Raw genomic sequence first — 16609 nt, forward strand, 5'->3', positions numbered from 1 at the left:
TGCTGTACCATCCTGTTTTTATTTCAGTTTTAGTTAGATAGGGGGAGCCTTCCCTGAATTAGGAGAGTTTTTACTCGTGTGCTGTGGTTGAAACCACAATTTTGTATATTTCCCCAAGTGTACAAAATTTTCAACCGACAGGAGGATAGAGCATGAATAGACATAGGCACAACTGATGTTGGTGAGGGTGGCATGGTTTCACAGGCAAAGATTATGATTACTACATCATTATGGACCTACCTTAAACGCATTTGTAGGAGTGATGAATGCTCATCTAAGCCATAGACTTGTACTTATTGTTTTACTTTTGATATTTGTTTGGAACCTTTGATGTCATGGATTTCATATTCCGTGAGTTTTGTATACATTTGATAATATTTATAATTTTATATATCTAAGTTTGGTATTTACTTTAGCTACAATTTGTGTTTGAACTTATGTGATTAATGTATACTTGTGTATGTGATTAAATTAGCTTCTATGTGATGATGTTATTGTGTCTTTATGGTTTATTTAATAAAGGGTACATGATGATGAAACAACTTTTAAATCCTTAAAAATCTCTAAATTTCTTGGGTTCTCACTTTGCCAAGTCTTTGTCGAGTCTGCATTGAGTTTTTTTGCCGAGACCTAAGTCAAGTCACCCTTGCCGAGTCCGAGTCTCATTACTTTGATTTAACCACATCTATTAACTAATATATTCCACAACCATAGCCTGCACCTATCGATTCAATCTGCCAAAAAAAAATAGTTGCTAGAACCATAGAATAATTTTTTTGATAAAATAAAAAGGGCATGGCCAGATACAAGTAAATTGTAATAATCTTCTTCACAACTATATGATATAACTCTATATCTCATTACGATATTGCTATTGCCTATTAGGATTCAATTGTTTAGTTTTCAAGTCAAACTCATTGACCCATGTTTCACGAGTAGTGGCTCAAAAGAACCCAATCTCTCATGAAAATGAATGGTACACTTAGCACTCATTGCATCTAGGTGATACTCACAAAGGTGAAGCATTGGATGCTCTTGGGAGGTCACCCATCCCAGTACTACTCCAACTCAAGTGCACTTAAACATGTATCAATGAGTTTGACTCAAAACTACACAGTTGAATCTTGATAGCAATATCATACTTTGACTTGCTGTGGAAAATATCTCCTACTTATCAACTCTATTTCTGTTTCACTAGTAATAATCATATACAGATTAATATGGATTCTCCTGCATACAAAGCTGTGGATTTTTTTTAAGTTGATGTTCTGAAATGGATTTGTACAGTGTACCATAATTTGACCTCTTTATTAAAGAATGGAATGATGAAATGTCAACTACCTTTATAAAAGCCATATCCATACACCACTACCTCACTTAAATTGGCGTTCCTTCCATTGCCACAATACTACTAATAATGACTGTGAATATGATGTTATCATTGCTGAAAGTTGAAACCAAAAAATTCTAAAATGGGCAGAAAAGGTTCCATTAACCCAACTATAATGTTTCCCTCTGTATTGTATACCAGATTTTTTTCACTTCCGTCTCCAGAAAAGGCCTCTCATTCCCTGCCATCCACATCCCTAAAACACCACGGAACATAGCCTTTAGAGATAATATTGAATGTTATAGTGGCATAATAGTTATTTGATCATCGTACCCTTTCACTGATGGGATAGCCAATTTCATTCCCACAAGGGATTAAGAGATCAAAGATGAATCATTTAGAGAAATTTAACCATGATAAGGTTTCTTTCTTTCTTGTACTTATAAACTTACACATACCCAAAGGACAATATACATCTTTTTTCAGAACAATTCAATGACGTGTTCTCTACTAGAATGCCTTGGCTGTAGAAATAGAAACATACAAAGCTAGGGGACCTTAAATAAAATACAAAAGGTCGTCCTATTTTTTAATCTCTGAAACTAGGAAAGAAACAACATTCTTTTACAAGTTAACAAAGAAATAACAACCAGCAAATTTCATAAAACGAAAGACCTAGAGGAAATGGGCCATTTTAAATTTTTGATATTCACCTTGAAAAGAAGTTAGAACAATAAGATATGCTTTTCATAAATTTTAAATTACTGCTATCATGACTGACAAAATTTGCTATATAGTTATAATTGTTACATGATCGTGTTATTGATGTAGGAGAAACATATACCATATCCTTTTAATAACGGATTGTATACTATACTGGCATAATAATATCTGATCACCATAATTTTTCATTGATAGGTATGGGAATATTACATCTTAGTATATTAAATATAGGTCAGATAATTACATATAACATATAATTGTTAGTATAAAAATAAAACATAATGTTAGTTTTTTGATAGTTAATTGAGTGGAGAAGCTTTTTTACAGGAAACCACACGCTTTAGAAGCCAATGTATATCAATATAAAAGATAACCTAATAGAAATAATATATCATATAGGCCTTTTATATCTATAACATAGGTGTGAGTATACCACAATAATCTGAAGTTTTGTATGCTCTATCCTATTTAGATTGTTTGAGAGGAAACACCACATTTGTATACCCTCTTAAAGTAAGGGAAACCTTGGCAGTTTTGTAACCACAGATGGTTGAATATGGAAGTCCACACTTTTAAGACAAGCAGGGATCTAGCATAGACGAAGCTTAGTATGGATGGCTACCCCAATAGTTCAAGCGTTTGTGGATCTCAAGAATTATATCCTTGGAGATTTATGAGACAACTTGATGGAGCACTATGGATGTACATCAACATGGATGGTTGTCCAATAATTTAGGAGATTCATAATTCAGGAGCTTGGGGAGGTGGAGCTTGAGAACTCAAGAATTCAGCTCGAGGGCTACACCTTTACAACCATTACGAGGTAGTTTTGTGGAGTTCTACCTAGTTCAAGAACTATTTTCAAATGGAAGCTTCTAACAAATATGTTGTTGAAATGTAATAGGGGGGGATGTTAGAATATTACATTTTAACGTGGTAGATATAGATTTTGGCCAATTAAATATAATAAATAATTTTAAGAATAGAAAAAAAACAAATGTTAGTTTTGTGGTGATTAGCTAGGTGGAGAAATTTTTGTATGGAAAACCATAGGCTTTATAAGCCAATGCATATCAATGTAAAAGTTAACCCAATAATAGTATATCATAAAGCTTTTTTATATCTGCAACAATAGTGTGATACATGATAATTTAAAGTTTTGTATGCTCAACCATTTTCTAGTGATAGGGTTGTCAATCTCCTTCCCACAAAGAATTGAGAGGTTGAACATAACAAGACAAATGTATTAAAGTTATCTTTTAGAAGAATTTAACCACTTTTAAGTTTTCTATGCTTGTATTTACAGTTACCAAAATAACAAATTGTAAGGTTATTCAACATGAGTTAATGTTAAGTTTCTTTGTTGAATTGCCCTAAAACAGAAACATGCAAACTGAGTGACTTTAAGTCAAACACAGAAACACAAGGATATGCCCCCACAAAATCCTCACATTTTCGGGACATGGGAACTTGGAGGGGATGTCCCTCAACTGTCTCACAACCTACTCCGTTGTCTCAGGTATGTCTCCCTATCAGAGGGGGCATATCCAAGATGTCCCCTTTTTTTGGGGAGTTCTTTGGGACGCCAAGACATCCCCAAGATGTCCATGGGGATCCTAACATCTCAAAGATGCCTAGGCATCTCTTGCAACATTAGCAATGAAAAAGTTCATCAATCTTTTTCCTGAAAATCAGTGCAGGACTGAACCCTAATCGGGACATGGGAACTTGGAGGGGATGTCCCTCTACTGTCTCACAAACTACTCCGTTGTCTCGGGTATGTCTCCCTATCAGAGGGGGCATATCCAAGATGTCCCCTTTTTGGGGGGAGTTCTTTGGGACGCCAAGACATCCACGAGATGTCCATGGGGATCCTAACATCTCAAAGATGCCTAGGCATCTCTTGCAACATTAGCAATGAAAAAGTTCATCAATCTTTTTCCTGAAAATCAGTGCAGGACTGAACCCTAATGGCCTATGGGCCCCACCCAAACCCAAACACTCTATAAATTTTCCTTCCAACCTCATTTCAACTCACAATAAGAAATCAACAAGAAGTTATAGCAGTGAGTGTGAGAATGAGAGAAGCAAGCCTACAAGTACAACGTAAAAGAGTGAGAGTGAAGAGCGAAAGGATTAAGGAAGAGTAAGAAGAATCGAGTGACACCAACTCAAAGAATTGAAAGCATTTTTCAAGAAGAGAGGTAGGCTTCTAGTTCCCTGTTCTTCCATGACTGGAATATTTAATTGTTTTCATTAGTTTCCTTCATTACAAATTGAAATACTAGTTTACATCGTTGATTGTAATTTGTTGCAAATTTCAATAATTATTAGTTTGGTTTTGCAAATGATTCGATGAATAATATTAATAAATCATGATTAAATTTTATTGCAAACTATCATATTTTTTTTTTAAGTCTTAGATGTTCCAATTTTTTATTTTGTCAAATTAGGATTTTAACCTTTTGTGTATTCTCTTCTTCTACATTTTGTGCAACCTAAAGTTAAAAAATAGAAGTGAAATCCTTGTTTGACAAAGGTTAAAACAAAGATTTTTATTTTTGTATCCTTTGCTTCTATGCTTCATATGACCTAAAGTAAGAAAAACCCTTGCATTAGGCATAGTTTAAATTTTAATTTTAAAATTATACACTTATAAATTTTATATCATTTATTGCAGTGTCACTATGAGTTTTCACAACATGAGTGAGGATGCGGTTGAGCCTCAACAGGTTGAAGTTGAAAATGAAACTAAATCTGATTATGCACCTATTGAAAGTGTCGAAGCAAAGAGGGGTGATTGAGAAATCCAAACCACTAGTTACATTGCGAGTGCAAATATTAGTTGCCCTTCCACAATACTGGAAAAAATTTCTAAGGGTCCCTTTGATCCTAAGTCTCCTCTAAGACAATTTGCAACTAAATTACAAATAAAGCCTAAGGCATCTAGAGGCACTAGGTTGTCAAAGTGCCACTTTTGTAAAGCTTGAATTTCAAGACCAAAGTTAATGCCCACCTTCATATCCAAGGAAAAGGTGTCAATATATGTGAGAAGTTAGCAGAAAAAATGAACTATAGAGTTGAGATAAGGTAATGGGGTGGTCTAGGTAGTGAAGCCAATGCACCTACGTCTGCTTCTCTATCTCTAAGGTTAAAGGGTCATTAGAGATAGGGTTCTACTTCTACTACTTTGTAGAGGTCAGTTGCACATGTCAGTTTCTTCTACTTTAGGGGCAACAAAGGCTAGGGGGGAATACAAGATGACAAGTGATGCTCCAAACCTACTAGCAAAATTATTTAATCTACAATAACGGGTGAGGTAAATGATGCCATTGGAAAATCCTTCTTTGCCAATGGCATTTCATTTTATGTAGCTCACTCTCCTTATTAAAAGGAGGTAGTCGCAAAGATAGCAAGGGAAGGACTATCATATGTGTCACCAAGGAAGAAAAAATTGAGGGCCACAATCTTGGATAAAATGATGCCATTAAAAAATCATTCTTTGCTAATGGCATTTCATTCCATGTGGTTCACTCTCCTTATTATAAGGAGGCAGTCGCAAAGATAGAAAGGTAAGGACTATCTTATGTGTCACCAAGGAAAACAAAATTGAGGGCCACAATCTTGGGTAAAAACTATTCTAGGATAAACATTTTAATGGAGAAAATGAAGGAATCCCAGGTCACAAGTGGATGCAACATAGTCGTGGATGGATGGACAAGCATTAGGCATCGTCCACTCATCAATATCATGGTGGCACGTATAGAGGGCCCTTAATTTTTAAGGGTTGTTGATTGTTAGGACATCACAAGAATGTTGATTTTTAGTTTCAAATCCTTAAAGATGCTATTGAGGAGATGGGGACACAAAATGTGGTTTTAGTGACAAATGTGGCCCATATGTGAAATATTGAAAAGAAGTCGATTGAGTTAGTTTATAGACATATTTGGTGGACTCCTCGTTGTGTGCATGCAATGAATAATGCACTCAAGGACATGGAAATAATTGACTGGATCAAAATAATTATTAAAGATGCACAAATGTTTATTTGTGACCGCCAAACTTCACATGCACTCTTTAGAACCTTCTTTAAGGAGTTCTTGAAACTTGTAGAGATTAGATATGCGTCGTATTTTATTCTCTTGGAGAGGATGATTGAGTTGCAAGAGGTATTATACTAATGGTTATAACAACATAATGGAATCAGTGGTCTAACTCCAAGACAAAGTAGGGGAAAAGGGTGAAGGATGTGGTGATGCAAAATATATTCTCCATCATTTCCATTCTTCAAAGTGATTAGATATAGGAATGCCAATGTACTTAGCCTTAATGAGGTGTATGACTGCATTGATTCTATGCTTGACCCAATAAAGGTTGTCATGCGAAAAGACTCCAAATTACAATTCTAAAACAAACATATTCATCCAATCATTCATCAAAGATGGGAGAAGGTAAACACTCTCTCGCATATGGTTGACTATGCATTGAACCCCAAGTGGTAGGTGCAAAAGCTTGGCAGAATTATACCCATACATGATGTTGAGGTGAAGATAGGGTTCATGAAGGCCATCCAAAAGATGTATTATTCTACAAAGGCCAACATATTTCATACTGAGTGGACAAACCTTGTGACTCTTAGGGTTATTTTGAGGTGGCCAAGATGGATAGAGAAACTATGGCATATGAGGACCCAATTTGTGGTCGACTATGCATTGGTTGCCTTCTTTGACTACCTCTCTAACCCTTGCTTTGCTATCTTAGATTTCTAGTTCTTCTATTGTTGAGAGGAACTAGTCTAATTATAGCTTCATCCACTTCATTAAGAGGATAATGCTTACCTCTAGTAGGGCAGGGAAGATTATGCTTGTGCATAGCATCTCATTTACCGCAAGACACTTACATACAAGGAGAGGAGTTTGGGGATGATTTTAAGGCCTCCTTTCACTCCATTTTGTTATTTTGAACATTTGTCATTGTAATCATCATTATGAAATTTTGAATATAGTATAAATTTCGAATTTGGCATTTTCATTGTTAATTTTCATTTCAAAATACAAATTTTAATGCAATCATTTCAATGTGTTTGCAACTTTAAAGTCTATTATTTAGTACTTTTACTAATTTGCCAAAGTTTCATTTGTAATTCTTATACTTATTCCTTATACATCTTTTATAACTATTTTTTCAAGTACTATATGTATTTGCATCGCCCCCCTGTCGTCTCCAAACTAAGGCCCTTGGTTCTCCCATCCCCTCATCCCCCTGTTAGAAAACACTGTGGAACTATGCTAAAATACAAAATGGTCTTCAGAAAAAAATTTATCTCCAAATTGGAAAAAAAAGAGAGATAATTTTCTTTCAAAAATTCAACCAGAAAAATAAAAAACAGCCAGCAAACTTCGTAGAACTACAGATTTCTTAGAAATGAATCATCTTACAGCCATTTCATCAACGTCCACTTTGAGGAACAGAAGCTTTGTATATTTCTCAGAAAGTTCAGAGTAAAAAGGAGCAATCATTATGCAGGGGCCACACCATGCCGCAGAGAAATCCACCACAACCTGAAAAAAATGGTTACTTGTGTAAGAACAATTGAATTAATCAATATGAGTATTTAAAAAAATGAAAAAAGATAAGTATCTCTGACAAATGATACGGAATGATTTTGATAACTAGAAAAGGTGAAATTAAGACAAATAGTTACTTTCATAGATCCCTCCAGAAAATCACAATTGAGCTATTCGGGAAGAAACTAGTATCATTTGTTCATAAGTTACTTGTAGCTTCGATATTAAAGTAGGACCCAGACTAGTAAAAAATGTTAAATTATCCCTTATTTGGAAATGGTTTCAGCAGAAAAACAGAAACTCTTTACTGAATATAAAATGTCTTATACGATATAACCACTGATGTTGAAGACCAACATTGTCTTCTTCTAATAGTCTTCACTTGTTAAAGGGAAGCTAGCATTACAGTAGATTGCATTTCTACAGACCCTATAAACCTGAAGAAATAAACCATAAGAATCGCAACAAAAGGAAAAAATAGGTCTCGTCCCCACATATTCAAAGGAAACTGAAGAAACTTACAATCTTTCCATTGGTTTTTGCCTCAGAAAGTTTTGCCTCCCACTCCTGTTTGGAAGTGATAATGTGTACATTTCCATGAGAACTTGCCTCATCTTCACTATCGGTGCCTTCGCTTGACGAAATCTAAACAACATGGGATTCAGTTGTGAGGAAATTAAATAATCGTTGTAAAAGGAAACATAAAATTTGTGTTTTTAGTAACAGTTACAATTCAATAGGTTTCACAATTCACATGCCTGACAGACAGTTTTAGAAAAAATCTAAGGTATTTATAATAATCTTCTCAATGATGCAAATGAACAAAACAAGCAAGCTGACAAAAAAAAATGCAAATACCAGCATTCAAAAGCTTAGACTGAACAAAAAACTCAGCAGCCCAAATTTTGACAAGGGCTACAGATTCAGGAAAATCTCAGCATATTAAAAAAATACATAATACATAAAAGAAACTTAAATAACTACAAAATGGTGTTAAAAAGATAAAAAAATGAATACAAATCTTGCATAGCTAGAAAATTTGTCAAAATCCACCGCAATGGAAAAAAATAAAATGTGAGAGAAAAATGCATTTCTGCTAGCTGGAGAGATTTTGGAGAGTAGTCGGCAAAACTCAGCAAGTATTAACAATAACTCACCGGTGATTATTGGACGAATAACTCGCCAAGGCCTTTGAATCATGAGTTGGCGAGTAACTCGTCGGGTTTCAAAACTAATACTAAGTCAATTACATGACGACGCAAATCGGAGCAAGAAAAAAAGCTCAAATAATTAAGAGATAAGGTGAAGTATTGCCTCCAATAAGCTTTTGTTCCAAAGATTTACAGAGATAAAGCTTATGCATGTCTTTGCATCTGATAATCAAAAAATTGGAACTATCAAGAATTCCTGACAAGATTATCCGATGTTATGACAAAAATACTTGACAGCCCAACGCCACTGACAGTTGCATTACATAAAGACCAAATTAATCCAAATCTATTCCCTCACAGGTAAATAGGCATTGGTGGTGAGACTACCAAGAGAAACCTTAGGCCCCGAAATGTTCAATGCTCTAAAAGCACAACTTTGAGTGCAACAAGACCAAAAAAAGAAAAAAAAGAAGAAGCTCAGTTTCGTACCTCTCGGCTGGAATGAATGCCCATGATAATTTCAGATATAAGAAAATGCTACCGTATGCAGTATATGTCTATCAGAATAGAAAATTGGCGGAATATCAGCGCACTAGAATTGCAAACAAATTGATCAATTGCAAGCTAAATATGGCAAGCTCAGTGAATCTCTTGAAGACGAAGCAAAGTCGTGGAATAATTAAAACAAAACTTTGATAACGGTCATTGCTTTGATTACGATATGCATACAAGATTTCCAACTGAAGAAAGCATTTTTGTCCACCATCGAAAAAGAGGCCAAAGGAACTTTTGCTAGTGGTCCCAGATTTTCAAATTTTCATATAGTATTCTAAAAATAACAGAAGAAAGAATCGAACTTTAGTTTAAGGAATCAATTCCAGTGAACAGGGATCAGAAATTCGCCATTTCGAACATGATGTCAAACCCCATAGTGAGGAAATATATCCGTCTATGTCTCAATGCAAAAATAGGTAGAAGGGAATAGATTAAAGTTAGATATTATGGGCTGAGTGGGATGCGAGGAAAACAAGGGAAAAAGCTACAAAAGGAGGTCGAGTGAGAGGATAAATTCACCAATAAGTTAAAAGTGAGAAAAGGAGTAAAGTAGAGTAGTGTGCGAACTAAGTAGCTAGGGTAAAAAATTGAGGGTTTAGGGTTCAGGAGTGAAGTTTGAATCGCGCTTAGGGAAGAGGAGTCTATAGTGGAGCACGTTTAATATTGGGATAGTAGTTGGATACAATTAGTCTTTTAGCAGAGCATAAAAAGTGTTATGTCAATAATCATTTTCAGAAAGGTTTAGTAAATTTAAAAAGAACAATCAATTATGTGATGCCATATCAACACATCAATAAACATGACTTAGTGCACAATTATAGGTCTTACTTTTTTGGGGGACCATTTTGGACACCTAGCTAAAGTATGGTAATGTGGCATCATATTTGACCATGTGCAATCAAAACCAAATTTAATCGACATAATGTTTTGGGAGGCATAAAGTTAGAGTGCTCTACTAGAGGGCCCTCTCCCCTAATCAAGTGAGGAAAAGATTGATGGTGGAAATTTCAAAACCAAAGCTAGTAGAGGGAAAGAATGTCACCCCACTTGAGTAGAATATGGAAGGTAATGGAAAACAATCTAGATGGGCCTTCTTAAAAATTCTTTAAAAAATGGTCCATATAAAAGACAGATGTGAAGTTAACCAAGATGGACCATTTTAGATTTGTAAAGTAGAGTAAAACCTTAAAGAGTCTAAGACATGGTGAATATTTAGTCAAGCATGCAAACATTGGAAGACTAAAGCTTGATGTAGGAAGACTTTATGAACTTCAAGGACAAGCACAAGTGGACCAAGATTGTGTTGAGAAAAAATCACAAGGATTTCATGTATTGAGATTTGTATACACCTAAAATTGTCCTCCTTAATTAAATAAATATTTTTATTTATTTAATTATTTTATCCTAAGTCTTCTATTAATTAAATAAATCTTTATTTATTTAATTAATTCATTTGTTTTTTCCTCTATGACACATGTCACTTATCTCTTAATCCTCCTCTACCTACCCCCTTCATTATTTTATTATTTCTTCAACCTACCCTTTAATCCTAGCTGACCATTTCTTTCTTTCACCTCTTAATCTTATCCCTCCATTTTCTAAACCATCTTCTATATAAGAGGATACTTCCTTCATTATCAACCTTAATCAACTAATCAATGTGTCTACCTTATGCAATCAAGTCTTCTTGCGATCAAGCTACTTCAACCCCAATCTGTTCTTTGTTGAGCTCTTGTGCATATACAAAATCTAAGAGCAAATATATCAAACAAGATCAATGGAGATAGGAGACAGCGGAGATTGAAACCCTACTTGGCATGTGAATGGTATTATTGTTCAATTTGGTGATTTGCATGTTCTTAGGTATCTTCATTGGTGTATGGTGAATGTTTGGTTGTAGAACTAGAATTTTTTTTTGTGGTTGGATCTTTGTGGTTTTACAATAGTTTTCATCATCATTTTTCACCGTATATAAGATCATTCTTAACTACATCATAAATAATGTGATCAAAGTAGTAACTAGATTGTGGGACAAAGGAGAAATAACCAAAAGGATGGAGAACGTGTAATGTAACTAAGGGGCACAACATATGTTGATAGAAGCTTGGGAATTAGTATTGTATTTGACTTGCAACATTGGAGTGAAGTATGTATTGAAGAGCTCATCACATATAAAACCTACCACACAAATGGAGATGATGCTACTATTTATACATGTATATATACCATGCATGAGATGATCACAAGTAGCAAGGAATATGACTTATGGGAAACCCTAACAGAACAACTTTCAAACAACCTAAACAAAACAAAAAGAAACATCATGAATTTAGGTACAAAACTTTGATAATATGTCTAGCACTATATTTTATGAGTGAGTTGAAGGTGGCAAAAAAAAGGCATATTGAGATTGGATAGATTAGTAGAGAGCTAAATTTTAGAACACATTAATAGTTTCCCTAAGCATTAAACAAGAACTTAATGAATCATTTGCACACTTAATAACATGATGGAGATGGCTTCTCTATTTTCTACAACAGCACCCAACTTAGACCACATAGAAATTTGTAATCTTTTCCTACATGCCTTAAATAGAATACATGAGAAGAGGTCTAAAAACTGCCTTGTATATCATATGATGAGGCTCTTGAAATAAATCTCAAGATGGACCAAGCCATAATTGATAATGGAAGGAAATAATATGGTGCCAATTGAAGATTGGTAACTCAAAACAACAACATGAATAAACCCTCAATACCTAAAATTTTAAAGCGTAATCAAAACACCACAATCAATGTAGTTATAAATGCCCCATCACCTAACAATGGTAATTATTGTAACAATAATGGAAATAGTTATATTGGCAACTAGGATTACTCAAACTCAAGGAATCAAAATGCCAATGAGTTGTTAACTATCACACAAGAAATAAATATAGTCAATAGAATAAAAAATAATAGAATGATCAATCTATAATAGCAATTGATATGAGGGCAAGTGCACAAAGATGGGGGACCAAAAAGGGGTCTTAAGATGTCACTTTTTTTCTAAAATCAACAAAGTCTGAACTTCAACAAGAAATTGAAGATAAGTACACTCAAAATTCGAAGATGCAACAAGAAGAAGAGTTGAAGTTTTTTGAATCTATTTTCCAAACTACTAATTTATTTTGAAAATGGTGGATATTAAGGGTTTCAAAAAGGGGCACCACAATTATTGGTCATATTTTTATCAGAAAACCATAACATAGCACCAAATGTGATGCCCCTAAAATGTTAACTTTTTTTTTAGAATTTTGCAAATCACTCCAATGAGAAACTAGCTAACACATTGAAGTTTATTCCAAAAAAATTGGCTAATTTTTTGATGAATTTATAATTTTTTACAAATTTTAGAAGTGGACACATCCTGAAAAACAAAAATTTGAGTGTGCTCCCCAAAAAAAATTGCGAAAACTAATCAAAAATCAATTTTTCTTTTTTAAAACAAAAATTGTGTAGAATGGAGTCTAGTTTCTAAAAATGTAATTTGTTTCAAAATTCAATAAACAAGTAAAAATCTATGCCCAAAATACATGTTGGTTTTTGACAAAAAAACGGACACACTAACAAAAGAAATTAGAGATGAAGACATTAACATAATCAAAATTTGAAAAGAATTATATGGTTGGATAGCTAAGAGAGAGCTTAACGATTCTATTGTGTTTATTTTTATTTGCATTGAAACATGTGCAAACCTGAAGGAGAGCACAAACAAAAATGTTAGAAAATTTTGCATGTTTGTTGAAAAACACGTCTCAAGCCTAAGAAGGATGTCTAGGCCTTTGGGTTGGATGCCCAAGGCAAATTTAAGTCTAAGACTTGGTGTTTTCCAAGGCAGATAATTTGGCGCACGCCAATTTTGGCGTGTGCCAAAACTAAACAATGCAAATTATGCATTAGTGTGCATCAAATATGACACATGCCAAATGCTTTGTATGAAAAAAAATCAATACCTCTCTCTTTGTATTTGGCAGTGCAATATACAGATAAAATATAACTCACATTTTAATATGTCTTTTTCCTTTCTTATACTTTAAGTTATATATATATATATATATATATATATATATATATATATATATATATATATATATAAGCAGGATGTTTGAGAGTGGTTTCAGATCTTTAGGAGTTATAATGTAGATTCTAGTTTTTAGAATATTTATATAAATTTTATATAGTCAAATTTGAATAATCAGTATGCTTGTATCAACATTCTCTCTCTGGTCTCTCCCTCTCTTTCCCTACATACCCCCCCTCTCTCTCTCTCAACTCATCCCTTCCTCCATCCCTCTCTCTATCTAGGGCTCTTTGTCTCTCTCAACACGTACCTTCCACCATCCCTCTCTCTAACTAGGGCTCTCTCTCCTTGGTCTCCTACTTTATTTCCATCCCTGCTTCACTCTCACTCTCACTCTCTTTGTCTCTCGCTCTATCTCTCTCTTTCCCTCCCCCTCTCTCTCTGGTCTCTCCCTCTCTTTCCTCAACTCCTACCTCTCTCTCTCTCTCTCTCTTGGTCTCTTCCTTTATTTCCATTCCTTCCTCTCTCTCTCTAGTCTTTCTATCTCTTTCCATCCCTTCCTCCCTCTCACTCAGGATCTCTCTCTCTTTCCCTCCTCTCTCACTTGAGAACTCTCTCTTCTTGAGAGAGAGTGCCCAAGATAGAGAAAGGGAGGGAGGTAAATAGAGAGACTTGAGATAGAGGAAGAGGGAGGGAGGAATGTAGGGGCTAGGAAAAGAGATGGAGAGACCTAATAGAGAGGGGGCAGAGAAAGAGAGAGACCTTTGAGAGAAAGAGAGAGATGGAAAAAGAGCAAAAGACTAGAGAGAGAGGGAGGGAGGGAGGAAGGAAGGGTTGAGACAAAGAGAGGTTGATGGAAAGAGAGGAAGAGACTAGAGATAGAGAGAGACCATGTGAGAGAGAGTGAGGGGGGAAGGGAGGGGTTGAGAGAGAGGGAGGAAGGGAGGGGTTAAGGGGGAGAGAGATCCCAAGTGAGGGAGAGGGAGGGAGGGAGGTAGGGAGGTAGGGCTCCCTCTCTATCTCAATTTTCTCCATCTCTTTTCCTCAACCCTTACCTTCCCCTCTCTCTCTCACTCGCTCTCCCCCTCTCACTTAGGCTCTCTCCCTAATATATCCCTCTCTTTCCATCAAACCCTCTCTCTCTCTCTCTCTCTCTCTCTCTCTCTCTCTCTCTCTCTCTCTCTCTCTCTAAGGTCTCTTCCTCTCTTTCCATCACCCCCCTCTCTCTCAACCCCTCCCTTCCTCCCTCCCACTCTCTCACTTGGGCTCTCTCTCAATCCCTTCTCCCTCTCTCTCACATGGGCTCTTTCTCTCTAGTATCTCCCTTTCTTTGGATAACCCTATCTCTCTGGTCTTTCCCTCTTTTTCCATCAACCTCTCTCTCTCTTAGGTCTATCCCTCTCTTTCTGTCAACTCCTACCTTCCTCCCTCCATCTCTCTCGCTTTGTCTCTTTATACCTCAAACCCTCCCTTCCTCCCCCTCTCTCTCTCACTTGGTATCTCTCCCTCTAGTCTCTTACTCTCTTTCCATCCCTTCCTCCCTCTCTCTCAATTTCTTCTCTCTCTAGTATCTCCATCTCTTTCCATCCCTTCCCTCCCTCTCACTCGAGATCTCTCTTAGGTCTCTCTCTTTCCTTCCTTCCCTCTCTTACTTAGGCACTCTCTCTCTCTCTCTCTCTCAACCCCTTCATAGAGATAGGGAGAGACTTGAGAGAGAGAAAGATAGAGTTCCCAATATATAGAGTTGGAGGGAGCAAAAGAGAGAGACCTAAGATAAAAAGAGGGAGGGAGGGATGTAGGGGTTGAGGAAAAGAGAGGGAGATACTTGAGAGAGATGGAGGGAGGGAGGGAGGGAGGGAGGGAGGGAAAAAGAGAGAGAGAGAGAGAGAGAGAGAGAGAGAGAGAGAGAGAGAGAGAGAGAGAGAGAGAGAGAGAGAGAGGGAGGAAGGGAAGGCTTAAGAGAGAGGTGTTGATGGAAAGAGAGGAAGAGACTAGATTTAGAGAGAGCCAATATGAGAGAGAGAGAGAGAGGGAGGGGTTGAGAGAGAGAGCCCAAGTGAAAGAGAGGGAGGAAGGGAGGGAGAGAGGGAGGGAGAGAGGGAGGGAGAGAGAGAGAGATCCCAAGTGAGAGAGAGGGAGGGAGGAAGGTAGGGCTATCTTTCTCTCAAGTCTCTCCCTCTCTTTTCCTCAATCCCTTCTCCATCTCTCTCACTTGGACTCTTTCTCTAGTCTCTCTCTCTCTTCCCCTCAACTCCTACCTTCCTCCCTCTATCTCTCTTACTTTGGCTCTCTCTACTTCAACCCCTCTTTTCCTCCATCCCTCTCTTTCACTTGGTCTCTCTCTCTCCCTCTAGTCTCTCCCTTTCTGTCCATCCCTTCCTCCCTCTCTCTCGGGATCTTCTCTCTTTAGTCCCTCCATCTCTTTCCATCCCTTCCTCCCTCTCACTTAGTATCTCTTAGGTATCTCTCTCTCTTTCCTTACCTCCCTCTCTCACTTGGGAACTCTCTCTTTTAACCCCTTCATAGAGAGAGGGAGATACTTGAGAGATAGAGTGCCCAAGAGAGAGAAAGAGGGAGGGAGGAATATTGAAGTTAAGGAAAAGAGAGGCATAGACTTGAGAGAGAGAGAGGGGGGAGGGAAGGAGGGGGGGAGGGAGAGAGAGAGACCTGAGAGAGAGAGAGGGAGGAAGGGATGGAAAATGAATAAGAGACTAGAGAGAGAGACCAAGTGAGAGAGAGGGGGGGAGGAAGGAAAGGGTTGAGAGGGAGAGGTTGATGGAAAGAGAGGAAGAGACTAGATATAGAGAGATCCCATGTGAGAGAGAGGGAAGGAGGAAGGGAGGGGTTGAGAGAAAGATCCCAAGTGAGAGAGAGGGAGGAAGGGAGGGGTTGAGAGAGAGATCCCAAGCAAGAGGGAGGGAGGGAGTAAGGTAGGGCTATCTCTATCTCAAGTCTCTCCCTCTCTTTTCTTCAACCCCCACCTTCCCCTGCCTCTCTCCCTCTCTATCCCCCTCTCTCACTTAGGCTCTCTCCCTAGTATATCCCTCTCTTCCCATCAACCCCTCCCTTCCTCCCTCCCTCTCTCTCTCTCTCTCTCTCTCTCTCTCTCTCTCAACCCCTCCCTTACTCCCTCTATCTCTCTCACTTTCTCTCTCTGGTCTCTCATTCTCTTTCCATCCCTCCCTCTCTCTCTAACATCTCACTCTATTTCCATCAAAACC

At 37.0% G+C, this 16609-nt stretch overlaps 1 protein-coding gene across 2 annotated transcripts in view; it reads right to left on the reverse strand.

The window, feature by feature from the left end:
• The window catches only part of LOC131060173 (thioredoxin H9), a 62498-nt gene extending 52759 nt beyond the window's left edge, over window positions 1-9739 (reverse strand). Inside the window, exons 1-3 of one of the 2 annotated variants that reach the window (XM_057993306.2) lie at window positions 9261-9739; window positions 8143-8265; window positions 7492-7614 (exon numbers count right to left, since the gene is read on the reverse strand). In XM_057993306.2, coding sequence (XP_057849289.2) covers window positions 7492-7614; window positions 8143-8265; window positions 9261-9284 — 270 coding nt within the window. In that variant the 5' untranslated portion in view covers window positions 9285-9739. The remainder of the gene's footprint in view (window positions 1-7491; window positions 7615-8142; window positions 8266-9260) is intronic. The other variant, XM_057993307.2, reaches the window with a different exon arrangement.
• Between the last annotated feature and the right edge of the window lie 6870 nt (window positions 9740-16609).

This window comes from Cryptomeria japonica, chromosome 7, assembly GCF_030272615.1.
Source record: "Cryptomeria japonica chromosome 7, Sugi_1.0, whole genome shotgun sequence".
NCBI classification, from domain to species: domain Eukaryota; kingdom Viridiplantae; phylum Streptophyta; class Pinopsida; order Cupressales; family Cupressaceae; genus Cryptomeria; species Cryptomeria japonica.